Genomic DNA, 22,574 nt, shown 5'->3' with positions numbered 1-22,574 from the left:
AAGTGAAGCAGAGAATGTGAATTTCGGAAACTTTAATTCGGCTGCGTAGTAATTTAGCGCCAAGGCTTAATTTTAACTGTGCATTACATTCAGAGCAGTGGAGGAGAGGAGTTTGATAGTTTCTCCGTGATGTGTGTCAACTCGGAGTTTTGAAATATAATTGAATGTGCCGACCTGTTCCGTTATTGAGAGAGACGCGCGTTGGAAAACCGTATATGCGGGCACGGAAAGTTTGAGAGGAGGTGGATTAAATAGTTCAAGGGCCAAATGAAAAGTGTGAACGTTGTTGTAACATTACTGAAAGGTGTTCGGCTGTAAACTGTTATTAGAACAGGGAGACCGCTTGGTAAATGACTGCATGCATGCCATCGGTAGATAAACTTTAGAGATAAACTGTAAAGGCCATTTTCGAGTTTTACATGTTACCAGTAGAAAGCTAGAATAAATGTTCTCGTTCCGGAATAATGAACTTGAACTGGGTGAGTGCATTACGCTCAGACCCGCAGTGATTTACCTGACTTCCAAACCTACAAAATAACGTTCTGACATATACCATGACTACGAAAACCTTAAACATCTTGGGAGGACAGTCATTATCAGCATTACAGCACTGACTTAGTATGAATCAGTATTTAAAAGTAACAAAATTTAATATAGCAAGAGGCAGTCTGCCACTTTGCATACGTTAACACCAAAACTATTATACAGGGTTATCACAAATGATTGAAGCGATTTCACAGCCCTACAATAACTTTATTATTTGAGATATTTTCACAATGCTTTGCACACACATACAAAAACTCAAAAAGTTTTTTTAGGCATTCACAAATGTTCGATATGTGCTCCTTTAGTGATTCGGCAGACATCAAGCCGATAATCAAGTTCCTCCCACACTTGGCGCAGCATGTCCCCATCAATGAGTTCGAAAGCATCGTTGATGCGAGCTCGCAGTTCTGGCACGTTTCTTGGTAGAGGAGGTTAAAACACTGAATCTTTCACATAACCCCACAGAAAGAAATCGCATGGGGTCAAGTCAGGAGAGCGTGGAGGCCATGACATGAATTGCTGATCATGATCTCCACCACGACCGATCCATCGGTTTTCCAATCTCCTGTTTAAGAAATGCCGAACATCATGATGGAAGTGCGGTGGAGCACCCTCCTGTTGAAAGATGAAGTCGGCGCTGTCGGTCTCCCGTTGTGGCAGGAGCCAATTTTCCGCGGACTACGCGTGAAACTTGCCCGCACGCGTTCAACAGTTTCTTCGCTCACTGCAGGCCGACCCGTTGATTTCTCCTTACAGAGGCATCCAGAAGCTTTAAACTGCGCATACCATCGCCGAATGGAGTTAGCAGTTGGTGGATCTTTGTTGAACTTCGTTCTGAAGTGTCGTTGCACTGTTATGACTGACTGATGTGAGTGCATTTCAAGCACGACATACGCTTTCTCGGCTCCTGTCGCCATTTTGTCTCACTGCGCTCTCGAGCGCTCTGACGGCAGAAACCTGAAGTGCGGCTTCAGCCGAACAAAACTTTATGAGTTTTTCTACGTATCTGTAGTGTGATGATGATGATGTTTGGTTTGTGGGGCGCTCAACTGCGTGGTTATCAGCGCCCGTACAATTTCCCAACCTATGCTCAGTCCAATTTCGCCAATTTCCTGGATGATGATGAAATGATGAGGACAACACAAACACCCAGTCATCTCGAGGCAGGTGAAAATCCCTGACCCCGCCGGGAATCGAACCCGGGACCCCGTGCTCGGGAAGCGAGAACGCTACCGCGAGATCACGAGCGGCGGACGTATCTGTAGTGTGTCGTGACCATATGTCAATGAATGGAGCTACAGTGAATTTCTGAAATCGCTTCAATCATTTGTAATAGCCCTGTATTTAATGAAATGGTAGGTGAAGTCGTTTCGCTGTAGGTATTTAAGCCTTAAACTAAGTAACCCGTTAATTAACTGGTTACTTTACTAGTCGCATTTTTACTAAAGACTGTAACTTACCCATTCATCACAATACAATTGTCTCCGGTTTAGTCTTCTTGCAGTACTGCTTTTGAAACTCCTTCAAGTGTGGTGCACGAAGCTGTGCATTAGACTGACTGCTTGCAACTGCATGGGACTTCATGGGATGCTTTGGCAAGTGCAAGACATTTTCAATAGCATGTAACCCCATGTTAAAATTCCATCAACTGTAAATTCGTTACAACATAATGGTTAAATGTCAATCCGAATGAGCTGACTGTTCGTCCTGAGAGCCACAAGCAAGCGACGTACAACTCATACCGAAACACTGATTCAGCCAATAGTGGAAAATCGAGGTGCCCTCGTAGTACCACTCGGCAAGTTTGATAGCTGCATTCACTAATATGCATTTATATTACGCTATGCTACAGGTCACATGATGGTTTTCGAATAATGCAACCGGTCGTGAATGTTAAAAGTACACCTAAACTACAGGTAGCGTTGTGTGTTGTATGTATCTTAAACAGCGCACAGTGCAGTATCATTGCATTTATCCCAACTAATGCGACGTGACTTAACAAAGTGAACTACAGTTCAATTCTTTAGTGACCCGCAGATACCAATTGTACAATCAGGAGGGTAAACTCCTGCTGAATTATTAGCCTGTGCAAGTAACCATAAATTTGTTGAACTCAGACTTGCTTATGCAGCTGTCGAAATCAGGACCGATTGTTGAGAACCTCGATTTCCAATGGTCGAATCTGAATAAAATGCAGTTTACAGTAGGAAGAGGAACACAAAGGCAAATGTGAGTCTAACTAAAATGGGAAGAGCCAGATTTTTAATGAAACTAAGAAGAAAAACCGTCACATCTCGAATTGAAGACGCAGTGTTCTAAATCTCTGATGTAGTCGTCCAACATTTATGTATGTTGAATTACTGGTATATGAAATATTAATTTGGGCATGCTTTTTACAGTATTCTTACACAAAACACTGATAACATAGTGAGCTAGAACACTCCCGACGACAGTTTGACGACTGTTCAGAGAGGTTTGCTAACTATTTTGGTAACCATAGATCTCCTGTCACTAACTGCTTAAATTCTCCAACAGGTCTTTCCGGACTTCACAGCAGCTCTCTTTCTTACCCTACTAGAGTAACAATCTAGAAAACAAAGTTGTAGTGGTGAAATAATTAAGCAACAGCTCTCCCTCATTATGAGCAAGTGAGTTGATTTTAAATTTCCATCCATCCTCATATGATAGATTCGAAGTCTCTATCAGTTTAGTTCCCTTTAATAGCTCGTAGCTGATACTTCAGAGGGCTGCTTACTCTCTGACTGAACACACTGAGCTACCGTACCGGCACCATTTGACTATCCGAGCACGACTCACGCCCAGACGCCCAGACCCAAACTTCCGTATGTGGTCAACCATGCATCTATGACGTGAAATTGTATAACCATTATCTATATTCCCGTACAGGTTAGACGTTATACCTGAAAGTCGTTTGCCCGGTATTGGCAGATAAATACGATATTGCAGTGCCTGTGTTATTCTGTTTACGAAGCAAAGTTCCTTAGGACATGCACTGCAATATCGCAATTTTGTGATGAGGCTCTCAATCCACTCTCTCAGTCTGTTGCATATCCAATTCTGGTGCAGGTCATCAGGGGCACTTCCCCATTATTCTATTGTGTCTACTAAAATTGCACCGATATGAGAGCCACAGCTGAGTCATCGTAAGTTGGTACTTGACAACTTCGCGCATCAGCCTGAACCAAACACGCTACTTTGTAACGTCTCCATGGCTACGCCTCAGTGTTGTCACATGTCTTAAGACGGCTACTGTTTTCGCCTGCAGCCAGTTCGCAGTTAAAATCTTGCAACACCGCTGCGAGCTGTCATGGACCTTCTTACAACGTCTCAGTTATAGAAGTCGGTCAAAGAGGGCTCTGAGTGTTTGTATTGCGAATCACTGACCTACGTCAGGTGGTTTATATATCGGTGCTTTATTTTACTTACAGAAATTAGTAAATAGTGACATAGGTGAATGTTCCGTGCGTATTTCAGCTCATTGTAACTAAAGAAGTTTATTGTTTATAAATGTAGGTCCATTTCACTTAGAAACATCCTGTCTGTACAACATGTAAAATTATAAGGAAGAAAGTTACTACATTACCAAATTACAAGAATCTCACTTGCTCTCTCTAAGGAGAATGAATCTTTAGAGACCCGAAATAACACCCACGCACAATCGCACAAACCCATAAGAAGGAATCTGAGCTACAGATAATGTAAGTAGATAATTCGTAGTTGACATCTTCAAAATGTGGGATAGGTGTACTGGAATGAAGGCACAGTAGCCATTATACAGGGTGTTACAAAAAGGTACGGCCAAACTTTCAGGAAACATTCCTCACACACAAATAAAGAAAAGGTGTTATGTGGACATGTGTCCGGAAACGCTTAATTTCCATGTTAAAGCTTATTTTAGTTTCGTCAGTATGTACTGTACTTCCTCGATTTACCGCCAGTTGGCCCAATTGAAGGAAGGTAATGTTGACTTCGGTGCTTGTGTTGACATGTTACTCATTGCTCTACAGTACTAGCATCAAGCACATCAGTACGTAGCATCAACAGGTTAGTGTTCATCACGAACGTGGTTTGGCAGTCAGTGCAATGTTTCCAAACGCGGAGTTGGCAGATGCCCATTTGATGTATGGATTAGCACGAGGCAATAGCCGAGGCGCGGTACGTTTGTATCGAGACAGATTTCCAGGCCGAAGGTGTCCTGACAGGAGGACGTTCGAAGCAATTGATCGGCGTCTTAGGGAGCACGGAACATTCCAGCCTATGACTCGCGACTGGGGAAGACCTAGAACGACGAGGACACCTGCAATGGACGAGGCAATTCTTCGTGCAGTTGACGATAACCCTAATGTCAGCGTCAGAGAAGTTGCTGCTGTACAAGGTAACGTTGACCAAGTCACTGTATGGAGAGTGCTACGGGAGAACCAGTTGTTTCCGTACCGTGTACAGCGTGTTCAGCCACTATCAGCAGCTGATTGGCCTCCACGGGTACACTTCTGCGAATGGTTCATCCAACAATATGTCAATCCTCATTTCAGTGCAAATGTTCTCTTTACGGATGAGGCTTCATTCCAACGTGATCAAATTGTAAATTTTCACAATCAACATGTGTGGGTTGACGAGAATCCGCACGCAATTGTGCAATCACGTCATTAAGGGGCAAATTTTTCACAGATTTTCTGTGAACGTTTGGGCAGGCATTGTTGGTGATGTCTTGATTAGGCCCCATGTTCTTCCACCTACGAGAACGTTATCATGATTGCGTACGGGATACTCTACCTGTGCTGCTAGAACACGTGCCTTTACAAGTACGGCACAACATGTGGTTCATGCACGATGGAGCTCCTGCACATTTCAGTCGAAGTGTTCGTACGCTTCTCAACAACAGATTCGGTGACCGTTGGATTGGTAGAGGCAGACCAATTCCATGGCCTCCACGTTCTCCTCACCTCAACCCTCTTGACTTTCATTTATGGGGGCATTTGAAAGCTCTTGTCTAAGCAATCCCGGTACCAAATGTAGAGACTCTTTGTGCTCGTATTGTGGACGGCTGTGATACAATACGCCACTCTCCAGGGCTGCATCAGCGCATCAGGGATTCCATGCGACGGTGGATGCATGTAACCTCGCTAACGGAGGACATTTTGAACATTTCCTCTAACAAAGTGTTTGAAGTCACGCTGTTACGTTCTGTTGCTGTGAGTTTCCATTCCATGATTAATGTGATTTGAAGAGAAGTAATAAAATGAGCTCTAACATGGAAAGTAAGCGTTTCCGGACACATGTCCACATAACATATTTTCTTTTTTTCTGTGTGAGGAAAGTTTCCTGAAAGTTTGGCCGTACCTTTTTGTAACACCCTGTATTGAGGATAGAACTGTTTAAACATTCGACATGGAGTATGGTACATCAAATCACGTTCAAAGGTATCTGATATTACATACTGAGCTTAAAGTAACTGGGTCGCACGACCTAGTTGCGTAACGTTTGTCTGGATTGTTACTGTGTACTGAACAGTTTTGCCCGTTAATGGTATGTTAGATGCACACTGAGATTTCACACAAAACACCATTACATTGAGATAGCATCTCCAGAGCACGTGTATTCGATTTTTGCCGGATAAGGAACGTTTTGAGTCAGGGTGAGGAGCACAACAGAGAATACATTGACAATTTAAAAGGGAATTTATTATATTTAGTGTATTCTGCAGGCCACACAGTAGCATGGTGAACAGGACATGCTTCATAAACAGGAATTGTCTACAGAAGACAGCAACAGGGCTGCCCAGTCTCAACCAGAGAAGTACAGGTTTATTATTACACCACACTTACAAAAGCTCATGAGAAGACCATAATTCTTTTTACAGCCATATTACTACTTCGCAGTAAATCCTTAAAATTTTTTCGTATGACACTTTTAACACACATGTAATTAATATTTTTGTACATGAAGAAACATTTAGCTCCAGTCAGTTAACACAGTCCAAAATATCTGTCTATTATTATGTTTTATACAAATTTAAGCGTCGTTCGTAAGAGATATATACAGTATTACAAACATAAAGACTCCCACACTGTGCCTCAGAGGTGCAGGGCGGTCAGGGGCGACTGGCGACCGCGAAGGGGCTCATCTCGGGGCGCAGCTGCCGCTGACCGCGTGTCTGACGTCACCGCACACTGAGGATGCCGCTCCAGGACCGAAACTTGGGACGAACTTACTCGGAAGAATCGCTTCATAGTAAAATGCTGAAATAACTCTCCCAGTACCCAGTACCTACATCACTCTTGTCTTAATAAGAACTGTATTAGCGGGGGACTGCTCGTGTATTCCTTGTATCAGTAGATGTTAGATGCTGCTGGTAGCAGCGGACGGCTGTAATCGTATATTAGTGGTAGCCATAATTTACTTCTTGCCTCATCGGGTACTGTTAATACAGTTTTAGGTTACAGCTCCTCTTAAAATTCCTGGCAGATTAAAAGTGTGCCTGAGAGATATTTAAAACAAGAACCTCGCCTTATTCGGGCAATGGCCTTCCTGAGATATTCATGCATGATTCATGACCTGTCCTTAGGGTCTGACTTCCGACAGAACATCTCCCGCACCCTCAAAACTTCACAGACGTTCTGGTGCATGACTAGCGGAACTAGCACTCCTGGACGAAAGGACATTGTGGAGAAGCTTAGTCGTCGCCTCAAAGGCTGTTGCACCATTGTCCATCTTTATGTAACCAATTTTTCGTGAATTGTCCCATAACTCATATTAAACCAGAATTAAAAAGGTAAGTCAGATCGGAATCATTAATCCCAATCAGTAACTGAGGTGTGTATTAGTAACAGTGCTTACCAATGCTTAACTAACATAGATTAAATTTTTTTTTACTGGACTGAATGTTCTCCCAAATAAGAGGCCACTATGACAGTATATTGCACTGAGCTGTAAGCAAGTGGACCTGCAGATGGCCATGTTGATTGGGTGGGTGGACCACCCTAGGAGAATTAATGGAGGGGACTCGTTGACAACTTCAGAGGCCAGTGTCACGCAGTCAGACCCGCTAAGGCTTTGAGGAAGCTGATATTGGGCGCCAAATGTCAAGAGAAAAAAATGCAGGTACTATCTCCTGTGGTACTGGCACACCAGCAGAGTATTTTTAACAACGTGCATATAGAAGGAGGCAATGAACCTTCTTGGCAAGACCAGGAAGAACACTTTCGTGAACAGAACCATAAAAAGCTAGCTTCTTCAAAATGCATCGACGGCTATAGATAACATTCGAAAGTGGACTGAGGACCTAGGTAGTTAGGAGACCTTTGAGGACATGGGACACATCACTCAGCTTAGACGCTGCTTGACAGAAATGTTTACCTTAATGTAAGAGCTGTAACGAATGTGCAACACAAATAAGTTGGAAGTTATAGGAGCAGCACAGTTGTACTACAGAGGTTCATCCTTATTGACCATAGACAGAGACAGAAAGACAGAAGGACACACTTTTTCAGCATGAAGTATTATGGAGCATCTTTCTGGTTAACCACCTGAAATCACAGCCAGGAAAAGAAACCACCATCTCTTAAGGCATCTTATCGCTGGCTGGCACTCGAAATATCCATACTTCAGTCGGTCAAAATGATGTGATGAATGAAAAATGCAGAGTCAGGATTTCAGTTTTAGGAATCACATGGAATGGAATTACTCTGTCTTCAGGAGTCATCGCGGCCGAGCATCTCTGCAGCCTAACAGCTCTTACGTCTTGGGTGATTTAGAAATTTTTCTGATTGGTTGGCATTTAGCCGCAGAGGTAACCTGTTACTAGAAACTAATGACTTCAGCCTCCACCTACAGATTAACATGATGAGTCCTATCCACACCAGCGAGGCGAACTGTGCGGACAGGTGTGCCATTTTTACTGAGTTTCAGTAACTGAAGCTTCATTCTGAAGCACTACATGCGGATTTACGATCAACGCGGTTCCAGCTCCAGCCATAGTTCGAAACACATACGCTGCTATTGCACTATTCGCCATTTAATACTAATTTTTCGGCTATCACAGTGCTACTGCATGAATTTTATCGTTTCTTCTTGACACATGTTGACTAGTATCAGACTCTAAACCCCTTGCCAAGGAATTAGCTTAAAACTCTTAATGTTTGTCAAAAATTTATGTTATACTACAATGTAAAAAACCAAACTAATTGTGCCTCTTTTTAAAATTTGTAGCTAAAAAATCCGTGATCATTATTTTGGTGGCAACGTCTTAATTATGTCAGATCAATAGGGTCACTTTGCGTACCTATTTAACATCCTCCCGCCATTCCCCTTACACTCATTGAGTGCCGGCACTGCCAGGTGTCCTTCAGTTCGCTCATTGGCTGGTGAGGAGTTTCGGTTTTAGGAAAGCTGGCCCTGTTACACACGTACATGTGCAAATCACTTGGCCAACCCTTTCAGCATGCTGCCCCTTACATTACACCCGTGGAGCCTTACTGATTACACAACAACTGTTACCCATTTTCTGTGAATATAGGCGCTTTGCTGCCCACAAATAGGCAAGCAAGATGGAACAGTGTATGTGACTACTTCCCGAATAATCACTTTCACTCTTTATTGGAGAGTACTCTGTTACTTTGAATCTGCCAAATCAGTGCACGCTCTGCGACACAATGAAAGATTCATTGTGTAAAATATCTCCTAATCTGTGCTTAAGCAATGTCTGCAAAGTATCTTTTATTCCAGGAGTGTCAATACTGCCAGCTATGCAGAACAATATCTTTGGTATTTAGAAGGTAGGAGAGAGGTACCGTTTGAGGTAAAACGGGTGAGGGCAGGTCGTGGGCCATGCCTGGATATGCTCGTTGGTAACAGCATCGACCATCAAGGGCAGGTTTTTAGGTTTGTGTCCCTGACAGGCATACAGCTTTTATCTTTCGTTAAGTTTCAAAACATTTCACACTCTGACTCAGAGTGTTATTTTAATCATACTGCGTGTTTGCTTCCTTATCCTGCTTGTAAAGTTAGTTTCCATTAAATCGATTAAGTAATATGGGTAATAACCATGCCCAACATTTAAATCTTACGTAGCGATAAAACTGTTATTAAAGAATGACATGTAGCATATTCCAAACATGGTCAAATAGAAACGTCCCTCATTCAGTATATGTGATTATCCTTCTCTCCTGCAATGGATATTGAAGCTGAATGAAAATCAGATTTTTAAGGTTATTCAGCTCATCGACGTCAGTGTTTCTCTCTAAAATGACCCAATCCTCCACAATACAAAATGGTGATCACTGCCATGACGAAAAATGTAATTTTGTTTTCATATACCACAAGAAAATGGTACCACCTTAATGGTGTAGCAAATTATTAACATCATTTTGACTAGTCCTCTTTAGCTTCGAATATATCACACCAGTAGCAGTTTGGGAAAAATACGATTGCAAACAAGAGGCACGTATGTGGGGTTGCCATAAACTCAGCATAAAGCTATAAACACAAATTTTACAGCAAATGCCTGAGATGTTCAGTCGAGAGACTTCAGCTCTAGATTGAATAAACAGCCCAAAGTGAGGGTCGAAACTGGTCTTTGGTTCACTGGCTGGACAAGCATCATGGAAAAGCTCACATTCACGCATCGCAACGAGTACAAGATCAGTTTCGAGTATTTGCTTCTCAGTGGGCCAGAGTTATTTGTACAGTAGTTCAGTACTTAGGTGGTCTAGTGCAGGTTAGTGATTCCTTGACTCCCCACATCAGACATATAACCAACTTCGCTTCAGTCCTTTCTGAATTAATTCCTCAGGCAAATGGTGAATGAAGGAACCATATCGCTTACCCAATAACACTCAATACAGATATCTCTGTTTACATTGTCCAATTAAAGTTCGGCATTTTCTGTATCCTTATGATAATTTTTTTAGTTTCATATTTAAACATATAGATATTTACAGTCACATAGCAAAATTTACCCAACCACATTATTATGTACAGAGCACACACTTGACACACACATAGCACCAGTTTAAACATTTAACTGAAGGAATTTACTGACCTCATACAATGCAATGTTAAATTAAAAATATGATTTACAAATATTTACAAGTATTATGGATTATACAGTCGACATGTAGTTACGTAACTGAGAGTAAAAACTTTTCGAAGACACTAATTAACTCTTTGTTCAGTCTCTAACACGCAAACACAAGTTGAAGTCTTCTTTCTTATTACAAAATGTGTATCATGTTGACATGCTTTCAGTGAGATTGTTCTTAAGGTAACTCATATTAGTCACTGCACTCAGTTTGAAGGGGGAAATTCTGTTCTCTTGTTGGTCAGTAGATACTGCGTGACTCTGTTATCTGCAGTCCACCTTGTAAGACATGAGTGACTTTCCCCCACGTTAGCTAGTGACAAATTTGTTTCTTACAACAACAAAATCCCTTTGCGCAAACATCCAAATAATTGTGCAGCTGACACCTTACGTTTATGGACAAAGAGGAAAACACCATTATATCTTATGAGCGAACATGTGAATGACATTCAAAGCTGAATCACATATTGAAACTATTGGAAAATGATGTTGAGATTCCAGTTCAGCTCAAAACGCGATTTGTAAGTTACTTTAACAGATGAGTTGAAAATGAGGCCTTTGTGGATTGCGTCAATCCTGTTCTACAAGTAATGCTATGCACGTACCTGTGACATTTTTTTCTGTACGAAATTAATTTCTCATCTGCTGGACATACAATGTACTATGGCGCATGTTATGCTATAAAGAAGAATTACACATTTCACTCATCTTAAATTTAGACGCCTGTCCGATTTCCTGCTTTTGTGAAGGTCGGTATTTTAACAATTAAATCAGGCTGCATGATCGTCTCTGAACTGGCTGTAAGCTACAAGCAGTTTCCCACTACGTAAAGCATGAGTCAGGTTCTGTCAAAATATGACCACAAGGACAGGTAAAAGACATGAGAATGATGGTGGTGATCCTATAGACCTTGAACCCTGGTAAGGAGTTCTTGGAGGGAAATAGTGTAAACCAATCCCTCTCTAAATGTGATACGAACGTGACTGAAAAATAATGGCGTCCATGCCGGAATATAGTACCAAAAACGGTTCTTTACATGAAATTCATGTGGTCGAATGCCTATTAAGAAATGAAACGTTCGCTCTTCTTTAAGACCTTTTCCTTGCGTTTAAAGGGTTTAAAAGAAATGGATTGGGAACATTATTGCAGAATTAAACCTGTGTTGAACACCTGAAAGATAAATATGAAACTATAGTTGTCTACCTGACTGCTTAACAGAAACTGGTCCAGAACCATCCAAAGCATTATCTGATAAACTAAAAGTGAAAAACCACTAACGGCATTTAATTCAAAATTGAGGATGTATGTTTGGAGACACCATCAAATGGATTTTGGTCGCTAGGTTTATTTATCCGCACAATACAGAAAATTATGAATTTCTTGTTGAACAAAATTTGGGGCATGTTACTAACTTTTTTTTTTTTTTTTTACTTGCAGCCACACTCATCTTCTTCTCCTGGTGAGGAAATATGAACATTTGAATCTTGGTCTCAAGTACACGGTCGCTTGATGTGACTCAGACATGTTTGGTTGGCAACGTTGTGTTTCAGTGTAATTAGGACATGAAAATTGGGGAGAGCTCTTGTTAATAATATTGACAAAGGTAAAAAATGTAAGTTACACTGTTGGACTGTTGCGATTGAAGTTGTCAGTATAGTAAGACTGCGGCGCCTACGTTCTGAACCGTCTTCTGCTGATATTTTGAATTACGATGTATGCGGAAGTCAACGGTGCAGTCACAGAAGAAACTGCTGTGCGTTAGAATGACACTCGCTCGTCAACGTCTAGCCGAGGAGATCCATCTTAGTACGCTACAGTATAACAGGCCCCTCTCTTTGACGAAATTACCGTCTGAGAGCAACAAATAAAACTCCAACAGATGAGAAATATCATCAGAGTACCATGGATACCCCAATCCGACCAGATGTTGGATAGAGGGGAAACTAAGACGAAGAGTTAATGTGATGTTGCGGGGGTTATGCTGAAACGCGTTCCAATGACGCCACAGAAGAAGATACGAGGGAGAGCCGACGCGTCGCATCGGGCGTTCACTTGAAGTATGGTTCAACTGTCTCGTCGTTACAACACCGTCTCGTTGGTACACGTACGCGGTCCGTTGACGAGCGAGTATTTGGAACTTCCGCCGTTCCGGTGGGCCACCACCGCCCCACGCACGAACAGCTCCTTGAAGGTCTCTCGGAATTGCCGCGACATGCCGCAGTAGATGGCGAAGTTGATGGGGTAGCTGACGATGATGAAGAAGTTGGTGAAGAGCACCAGCACGTTGGCGACGTAGTAGTCGAGGATCTCGGTGACGCTGCTCGAGATGATGTGGAGGATGGTGACGATTGCCAGCGGGATCTCGACGAGCAGGAAGACCGTCACCACGACGATCAGCATCAGCGTCGTGCAGTTAGAGTCCCGAAGTTTCCTGCACTCGCTCTTGCGGTTCTCCTGTAACAGTCAGCAGTGGTTCATCAGATTTTATGGTAAAGTTTCATCTGAAAATAACTACCAACCAACGAATGGCTACATCCAAGGCTCATAAAAACGTAGTACAAGACATTTTGTTGCGGCTCTATGTTTATAAGTGAGATAAGAGCTGCACAGTTCCCGCTAACAGCATCCGTTTAGGACGAATTAGGTGCAGAGTGCCGAATTCATCCTAAACGGATGCCGTTAGCGAAAACAGTGGTATCGAAAGTAAGACTGTACACGCCTGTGTCATCTGTTTGCTAGATATGGAAATGCCTCATAGACAATACAAAAACTTTGGAGTTGATGTGCCAGCTAGAGTTTACACCTAGAAATAAACAGATAATATACACGATGAGGTAACTAGGTTAATTAATAATACATGAATTTATTTAATGTCATTTTATTTTGTATCATTCAAATAACAATTCACATTAATGATAATAAATGCGGAGTGAGCCAGAAGTCTATCGACAAACTTTCTGCGGCGATAGTATCGACCAAACCATGAAAAACTGTCTAGATAAGATGGGCTCTAAAATGTACACCTGAGGAGTACTTATTCATCTTCGTGTCTGTGAAACGCATATCTTCTATTGAGAAAGTGCTCGTAGTCCGTAAAGCATGCATTTTGGAACCCATGTTCACTGAATATTTTTCTTTTTTTTTTGTTTTTTTTATTCACACTACCAGCTCCTAGAATATAGAAATTAAAGAACCTGTGGTAAAAGAAATGTGTTTCAAAGTATCGGTTAACAAGTACTCATAGCTCTTTAGGTATACGTTTGAGAGACCATGTCTGCCTAATGTTTTTTCCTTGGTTTGGTCCATACTACCAACTCTGAATGTATGTCGATTACTGGAGCTCTGGTTCACGCAGAAGATAATGTTTAAATATGTTAATAACATGATACTTTTCGGGCAGCCATCTGTCTTCGGACTGTAGTTGTTAAGGTGACAATGTGTATGTTAATCCACGGAGAATTGGCACAACTTAGATAAATACACGTGAAAATTCCCGAGTGACGTTGAACTGTGTTAATGACCAGAAAGTTATTTTCATGTGGATTTCTATCTCGCGAACATGTACAACAAGGTCGTGGTCCTGTGTTAAATGATATCATATGCGAACAAGTCGTTGTAAAGGAGTTCTTATTTACTATGGATTATAAACGGCATTGAGAAGAGTGTAAAGTAGTAATAAGCGTATGTGATGGCGAGCCCGAAAGTTCTCTCATTGTGCTAAAGTTGAATGTTACTTGATTCGTACAGAACAATGCTTATCGTACTCCAAATTGTTGACTTTTGAGCTCCCGTAGTAATGCCAAAACCATTTCTCCAGGAAACACATTTTTAGAGCTCGATATCCATTTGCAGCAGAGATCATGTGAAAATTCTCCTAGGTGAATATTATCACGTTCGCATTATATCTATACACTTTGATCAAACGTATTTAAGTAATGTAACACGTCTATTCAAAAGCGACTATCCCGGAACCTGGAACCCAGTTCTCGTTGCTGATTGTCTTCCAAACACCTTCCAGAGGAAGCACAAATTTGATTCTCATTACCTCGCGTAGTTATTTACCAAATTTAAAAATTAAAATTGTTATTATAAATTACTCATTACTGACGTTAAAATTTTTAACTTTTCCTCCTTCACACCTCCCCACCCGTCCCACACCTCCCTTCCCCCTCCTACACACACACACACACACACACACGCACACCAGACGTAAAACGTAGTTATGGCGTACCACTTTTTCGCCGTTCATGGAGTTAAGCTTTAGTATGAAACGTTTTAATTTATTACTTATTTACTAACGACGCTACTCTCAGCGCAGTTTGCATACGCTATCCACGAATACAGCTGCAAAATTACGTAATTTCGCCACACATAGTTCACGAGTTATGTCATAGACATTTAGCTGCATGAAAAACCAACTTCTGCTTAAAATGACATGCAGTGAAACTTCATTATCAAGATTGATGTTTTAATTTGCCACGCCTCAGTTGGCGTTTTCGACAGTACCTACGTATATATATCAATGTACCTGAAAAATTATATCAATGTACGACGCATACATCGTGAGATATGAGGTCGTAAACGTTGAGATGCGTGGAAAAACTAGCCTTTGGCGGAAATGAAGCGCAAATTATATTCATCCAGTGATTCATAATTATAGCACTTAGCGACTTCCAACAAACTTTCACAATACATTCAAACCTCTTCTAAACATTTTCTCGGTTACATGCTTAACGTCAAACATCTAATCCTTAACTGATTGCAAAGTAGTGAAACGTTTGAAGTTGTTTTATACATCTGAGTTTGATTCTTTAAAGAAACGAAGGGTTGCTGGTTTAATACTAGTTCGCTTTTTGGGTTGACAGCAACACTGCAGTTGATATTGGAAGGGGAGCCTCTGTATTAACCAGTGCTCGGATAAAAGTCTTTCCTTCCGTCTTGTATTTGGTACACGAAAATAGAACATTATTTACGTTTACTTCTTTATTATGTAAATCGTATAATGGAGATTCTTTCAATCCTGTTCAGTATGTGTGGGTTTCTAATTTGCCATGGTTTAAACGCTTGCGTGCAACTGTTATAATGAATCGTCTACTTCTGTCGCAATCGTTAGACCATCGACATAATACCATTTCAGCGTGCAGCCAGCCATAATGCACTTCTTTCGAAATCTTGGTTGAATCCCATTGCGTCTGCAATTCGTTTCTCACTTTTTGATTCATTAAGCTCAGCATTTCTTTGCAAGAAAGTCTATAGTTTAGGATTTTGCCTAAGTTAATTCCTAGCTTCGCTAAGCCGTGTAGTGTTTCATCATGAAAGAAGCCACTGTGTCCTGGAATCCAAAAAACCTTAGCTGTTTTTGCTTGCTTCTTTGTGGCGAGTTCCTTAGTAATGTCAATAATTATGGGCAACGCCTCTTTTGTTCAGTTTTGGTTTTTGAGTCTCTTCACTAGGCTTACACTTTGGGACTCTGTTAATATTATCACACAACCTTGGGTGCAAGATCGGGTATATTTCCCTGCATGCTAAATGCGATGGTTTCTACACGGCAGATTACTGCCTTCTTAGTTAGGGAACATTTGATTTGATAAACTTCTGAAGGATTTTATATAACACGTCTTAATTTGTTGGCGTCGTCCGTCTTCGATCCATCCGCATAAATCTTCATCAAATTGATAAAGATAATATTGGGCAGTACGCTATTCTAGTTTGGAGAATTTTTCTGTTGTGTGGTATTACGGAAGATTAGTACGTTTTCATCTCGATAGCTGCTGGGGCTTCGAATTTTGGTAAAATTTCGTATTTCTGTGTTTCATTTTCGCACAAGCTCCATCATTCTCGAGATTTCATAATCAGTGCTGTCCTCTGTTTGCAGTGACACATGAGAGAAGATCAAAGTGTTTCCAGTTGAGGGCGTTGCTCCATCGTGTGTATAACATAGCGCGTTTCGGATGCGGGTACGTAAGCACCGACATGCAGCCAAGTGATCAGTGGGTCATTCCTGTCTTTCTGATGTGAGTGCGGTAAAAGGGGAAACGTGAACTAGGGCGACATTATTAGCAAATACGTCCAGACCAACGTTCTGCCTTTATTTTCTAGGCTTCCGAAGGACAAACACCTGTAGATATCATCGGAGAATGAAGAAAGTGTATGGGGCAGCATGTCTGCTGAAATCCACCGTTGTGGAATAGTGCGTCTCGTTCCGTGCCGGTCACGGTTCGATACAACTCGTCGTTCGATTTGGGAGGCCAGATTCATCCATTACGGTCAAAGGCGAGACACTGGAGCACCTACCTTACGGTCCTGATTTCTCTCCTTTGAAAGGTCTTCAAAGTGTCGACGATTCTTGTCAGACGAGGCTGTGCAGCAAGCAGATACGAATTTCTTCACGCGGCAGGACACTGGTATATTCGACTGGGAGCGTCGATGGGATACATTTACTCAATGCTCATGACGATTTTGCCTGTTTGACCCGCCGATTCTATACTGTCCGGCGATCGAACTGAATATTTATAGTAGTCCCTTACTGCTACATTTTTCGGTGTCTGGCGAATAATTATTACTAAACGGCTACTATGGGGCACGGTCCACCTTGCAGGTTTTCTAAACTTACGGCTTCCAGGGGCTACCAAAATTTGATTTGCAACATTTCATGCAGTAGCTGGACGGACTTAAAAACTTAAAATGCTGTAATAATCTACTCATTAAGACTTACAATCTTATGTTAACAGTTTAATAAGTCTCTGGAGTACTACTGTAGGAAAGAGGGGTAGCAGCTTCTTCTGTAGTTGCAGAGGCTATAGTCTGGATCATTGACTAAGCTGACCTTGTAACAATCAACCAACATGGTTCTGATGAGCTGGCACTATTAACGGCTGATTGAAAGGCGCAGTTATAGCGTTACTTTCCCGGAGATGATGCACTCTACTATATTGTTACATGATACTGGCATCCTCTTGGGTGAAGAATTCCTGTGGTAAACTTGGTCCACCATTCGGATCGCCTGTGGGGTGTACTAAGGAGTGTGCCGTCATCGGGATAATAAAACGCAATCTACGAATAGGCGTGTGTAATGCTGGATCTGTTAATTGGGCGGGTAGTTTATAAAACTTAAAAAAGTAGATTTATAGTTTGAAGCTATAGTGGAGATTAGGGAAGGAGGGTGAACAGGATTCCTGTTTAGCTACCTGTAGGGTTACAAATACAAAATGAAGTACCGATAATGCAGGAGTAGGTCTAATACAGAATAAGAAAACAGGAAAGTAATTAAGCTACTACGAACATCATTTGAGAGAATACCGTAGCGAAGATAGACACAAAGTCAAAAACTAGCACAGTAGTACAAGTCAATTAGCTCCACCCCCGATGAAGAGATTGAAATAACGTATGCTGAAATAAAAGAAATTATTCAGATAAGTGAGAGTAAAATTCAGTTGTGATGGGTGACTCGGATTCAATAGTAAGAAGAGGCGAGAAGAAAAAATGGTAAGATACAGACTGGGGAGAGAAGTAAAAGGAGAAGCTGCCTGGTAGAATTTTGCACAGAGCACAGTGTGATCGTCTATAACACTTGGTTTAGAAATCATGAAAAACGTTGTACACGTGGTAAAGGCCTGTAGGCACTGGAAGGTATCAGATTAATTATTTAACGGTATGATAGAGATTCCAGAACCAGAATTTAAGCTTTAAGATATTTCCGGAAGCCTGATGTAGAGTCTGATAATAATTTATTTGTTAATTGTAGAATAAAACTGGAGAAAATGCAAAATGGAAGGGAAATTAAGGATATGGGACCTGGGTAAGTTGAAAGAATCATAGGTTGTTGAGGGTTTCAGAGTGACCACTTGGCAACGTTAGATTAAAAAGGTGAAAAGAATCCAGTAGAAAAAAAATGGTTCAAATGGCTGTGAGCAATATGGGACTTAAATTCTAAGGTCATCAGTCCCCTAGAACTTAGAACTACTTAAACCTAACTAACCTAAGGACATCACACACATCCATGCCCGAGGCAGGATTCGAACCTGCGACCGTATTGGTCGCGCGGCTCCAGACTGTAGCGCCTAGAAGCGCTCGGTCAGCCTGGCCGGCAATCCAGTAGAAGACGAATTGATAGCTTGGAGAGATGAGTGGAAGCAACACAGGATCAAATAAGTAGAATGACAAGGCTTAGTTGATACCCTTGGATATCAATTGGAATTCTGAATTAAGTTGATGAAAGTAGCAACATACAAAAATACAGCAAATAAAGTAGGCGAAATGGGATATAAAAGTCTAAAAAATAAGACCGACAGGAAATGCAAAATGGCTAAGCAGCAATGATCAGAGAAGGATATTAAAGCGTATATGACTAGGGAAAGGATTGCTAATGTCAGCAGGAAAATTAAAGAGATTATATTTTAACTAAAGTTCAGTCTTGATCACAACACTTATGTCTCAATAACATAGGTGACCGGTTTCGGTTATGTTTATATAACCATCTTCAGACCCATGGCTTCCTTCGAGGATGGTAGGCGGAGCTCTCCTCAGCTGCTACGAAGTCAGCTGAGGAGAGCTCCGCCTACCATCCTCGAAGGAAGCCATGGGTCTGAAGATGGTTGTATAAATATAACCGAAACCGGTCACCTATGTTATTGAGACATGAGTGTTGTGATCAAGACTGAACTGTAGTTAAAATTTAATAATCTATTGATCACTGTATTCCAAAATTTAAAGAGGTGTTTGGAACAAAGAAAAGCAACTGTATCAATATCAAGAGCTTAGAAAAAAAACCAGTACCAAGCAAAGAAGAGAAAGTTGGAAGGTGGAAAATTACGTAGAAAGACAGTACATGGAAAACGTACTTGAAAGCAATACGATAAAAAGATGACGAAAGTGACTATGAAATAGGAGATATGGTACTGCGAGAGGAATTTGACAGAGCACTGAAAGCTCTAAGTCGAAATGAGGCCCTCTGAGAAAACAGCAATCACACAGAACTATTGATATCCTTGGGAGAGCCTACCATACCAAAACTATTCCAACTGGAATGAGATTTTCACTCTGCAGCGGAGTGTGCGCTGATATGAAACTTCCTGGCAGATTAAAACGTTGTGCCGAGCCGCGACCCGAACTCGGGATTTTTGCCTTTCGCGGGAAATTGCTCTACCATCCATTTTTTAATCTCATTTTGTTCGTTATTGGTCGTTGCATGTGTTCGAGGTGGACGTCGCATGACACCTGTTCAAGTTCATCGTTGGCCCAGTTACTCACTTTCTTTTTATTACAGAGGGCAGTTAGCTGAGCCACCCTGCTGGCAACATCCAAGCTACCCAAGCACGACTCACGCCCCGTCTTCACAGCTTTATTTCTGCCTGTATCTCGTTTCCTACCTTCACTTCACAGCTCTCCTGCCAGCCTAGCAGAACTAGCTCTCCTGGAAGAAAGGATATTGCGCAGACATGGCTTCTGTTAAGTTTAGAACGTAGGAGACGAGGTACTGTCAGAAATAAAGCTATGAGGACGGTGCGTGAGTCGTGGTTGGGTAGCTCAGATGGTTGCCGGCACGATAGCTGATTGTGTTCGGCCAGAGTTCTGACTGGTCTCTGTAATAAAAATAAAATGAATGAAGAGATCAACAACGAACTTCAACAGATGTCATATGACGTCCACTACGACCAAACACAAGGAACAATACCGAACAAAACGAGGAAAAAATGGTAGAGCACTTGCCCGCAAAAACCAAAGGTCCCGAGTTCGACTCTCGGTCTAGCACACAGTTTTAATCTGCCAGGAAGTTTTGTATTCCAACTGCCGGCCGCGGTGGTCTAGCGGTTCTAGGCGCGCAGTCCGGAACCGCGCGACTGCTACGGTCGCAGGTTCGAATCCTACCTCGGGCATGGATGCGTGTCATGTCCTTAGGTTAGTTAGGTTTAAGTAGTTCTAAGTTCTAGGGGACTGATGACAACAGTAGTTAAGTCCCATAGTGCTCAGAGCCATTTGAACCATTTTGTATTCCAACTGGCGTGCAAGATTCATGAGACAAGCGACATACTCTTAGCTTTCAAGAGGAAATATAGTCTTTCCAGTTCCAAAGAAAGTGCTACAAGTGTGAACATCACCGAACTATCACGTTAATAAGTCACGCCTGCCAAATACTGACACGAAACATTTACAGATAAATGGAAAAACTCGTGGAAGCTGATCACGGGAACCATCTGTCTGGATACTGGAGAAATGTAGGAACGCGAGAGAAAATATTGACCTTAAGACTTACCTTAGAAGACACGTCAAGAAAGGGCAAATGTACTTTTATAGCTTTAGTAGATTTAGAGAAAGCTCTTGACAAGGTCAACTGGAATACATTCTTTGACATGCTGAATGTAGTAGGGGCAAATCAGAGAGAGCGAAACTTTATATACAACTTGTTCAGAAACCAAACTACAGTTGGAAGAGCCCAGAGACGTGGAAGGAATACAGTGGTTGAGAAAGGAGCGACACAGGATTATCACCTTTTCCTAAGGTTATTAAATCTGTACACTGAACAAGAACAATAATTTCGAGAAGGAGTTGCAGTTCACTGAGAAGTCATAAGAGCTTGGAGGTCGGTCAATGACGCCGTAATTCTGTCAGAAACAGCAAATTGGCTTGGATGAGCAGATGAACGATATGTCCAACATCTTGAAAGGAGGATATAAAATGAGCATCAGCAAAAGCAAAACAAGGTTAATGTAAATGCAGTTGAATTACATCAGGTAATACTGAGGGAATAAGAGGAAGAAACAAGAATTAAGAGTAGTTCATAAGCTTTGCTATTTGGGCAGTAAAATAACTGATGATGGCTGAAATAGAGAGAAAATAAAATACTGTCTGCCTAGAGAATGTAGATCTTTCATGGGGAAAAGCAGATTGTTAACATCGAATATTGTTTTAAGTGATAAAGTGGACAAAAAACAGTTGAGACAAAAAGAAAACTTATGCTTGGGAAAAGTGGTTCAATACAAGAATGATGAAGACTAGACTGGCTTTTGAGAAGCTGAATACAAATGGAGAGAAGAAAAATGGTGTGGCTTAATTTCGTAAGAAGGATGCTGTGACTATATATATATATATATATATATGTTTCTTTTATTGGTCTGATGGCGGACATGCAGAGGAGTTCCGACATGGATGCTTTTTTCCGACCTTTTATTTGTAGTGGTAACGCGAGTTTAGCTTCAAATTTATTCTATCAACCAAAGAGCATCTTTTTCCGCCTCTTCTGTGTAACATTGCCAACCTGGTTTCCCTTCCTTTTGCTGACACTTTACTTCCGTTAGATTGCATGTTCAAACAGAACTAGCGAATCACATACCGTATTGGACTAGCAGTTGTGGTAAAAATTTGGTTTCTTGTTCCCTAGTCCCGGGCACGTCAATGATTGGTTTTCAGCGACCTCTCCTCGCAGCGTAGGTGGAAGACAATGCCTTAGGGAGACCGATAAATGGGTAGTTTAGACAATTTGCGATGCGGTTTGAGTTGATGGTAACATCATCATTAACTGCCCCTTTTTACTATAAATCGTGTGGTGTTAATTTTGCGTGCAAAATTTTGATGAGAATTCCAGGAAGCAGTTCATAAATCGAGGCCTTATTCGTTGGACCATGCAGCACACCCCGTGCTAATGGCGGGTATCAACATTAATCTCAGGGCTCAGATGTAACTCCTTCGTTGCTTTCAATTTATCGGTCACGTGTATTTCACTTGTATTTTAAAAAAAATCTAATGAATCACTATAGTCATTTATGACAATTGAGTGAACCGATTGACAAGCGTGTGCGGTTTGAGTGCCCATCATGAGCTTAATCTCTTTACTTCTTGCTGCTTGTTCGTAATTCATTCCCTTTACCGTAACGACAAAGTGATATTTCTTAACGTGTGTGCTTTACTTCAGTCAAGAAGAGCCGCTATCTCT

The 22,574-nt window shown here is 41.5% G+C and overlaps 1 protein-coding gene across 1 annotated transcript in view; it reads right to left on the bottom strand.

Annotated features, from left to right (window-relative positions):
* Nucleotides 1-12,060: 12,060 nt before the first annotated feature.
* LOC126191126 (sex peptide receptor) overlaps nucleotides 12,061-22,574 on the bottom strand; it is a 456,047-nt gene continuing 445,533 nt past the window's right edge. The window contains exon 6 of the mRNA XM_049931875.1: nucleotides 12,061-13,099. Within this exon, the coding sequence (XP_049787832.1) occupies nucleotides 12,725-13,099 (375 nt within the window). The 3' untranslated portion in view covers nucleotides 12,061-12,724. The remainder of the gene's footprint in view (nucleotides 13,100-22,574) is intronic.

The sequence above is a fragment of the Schistocerca cancellata genome, chromosome 6 (assembly GCF_023864275.1).
Source record: "Schistocerca cancellata isolate TAMUIC-IGC-003103 chromosome 6, iqSchCanc2.1, whole genome shotgun sequence".
Taxonomy (NCBI): domain Eukaryota; kingdom Metazoa; phylum Arthropoda; class Insecta; order Orthoptera; family Acrididae; genus Schistocerca; species Schistocerca cancellata.
Note: the sequence above shows the minus strand (reverse complement) of the source record. Positions and strands in the feature narration are given on the sequence as shown.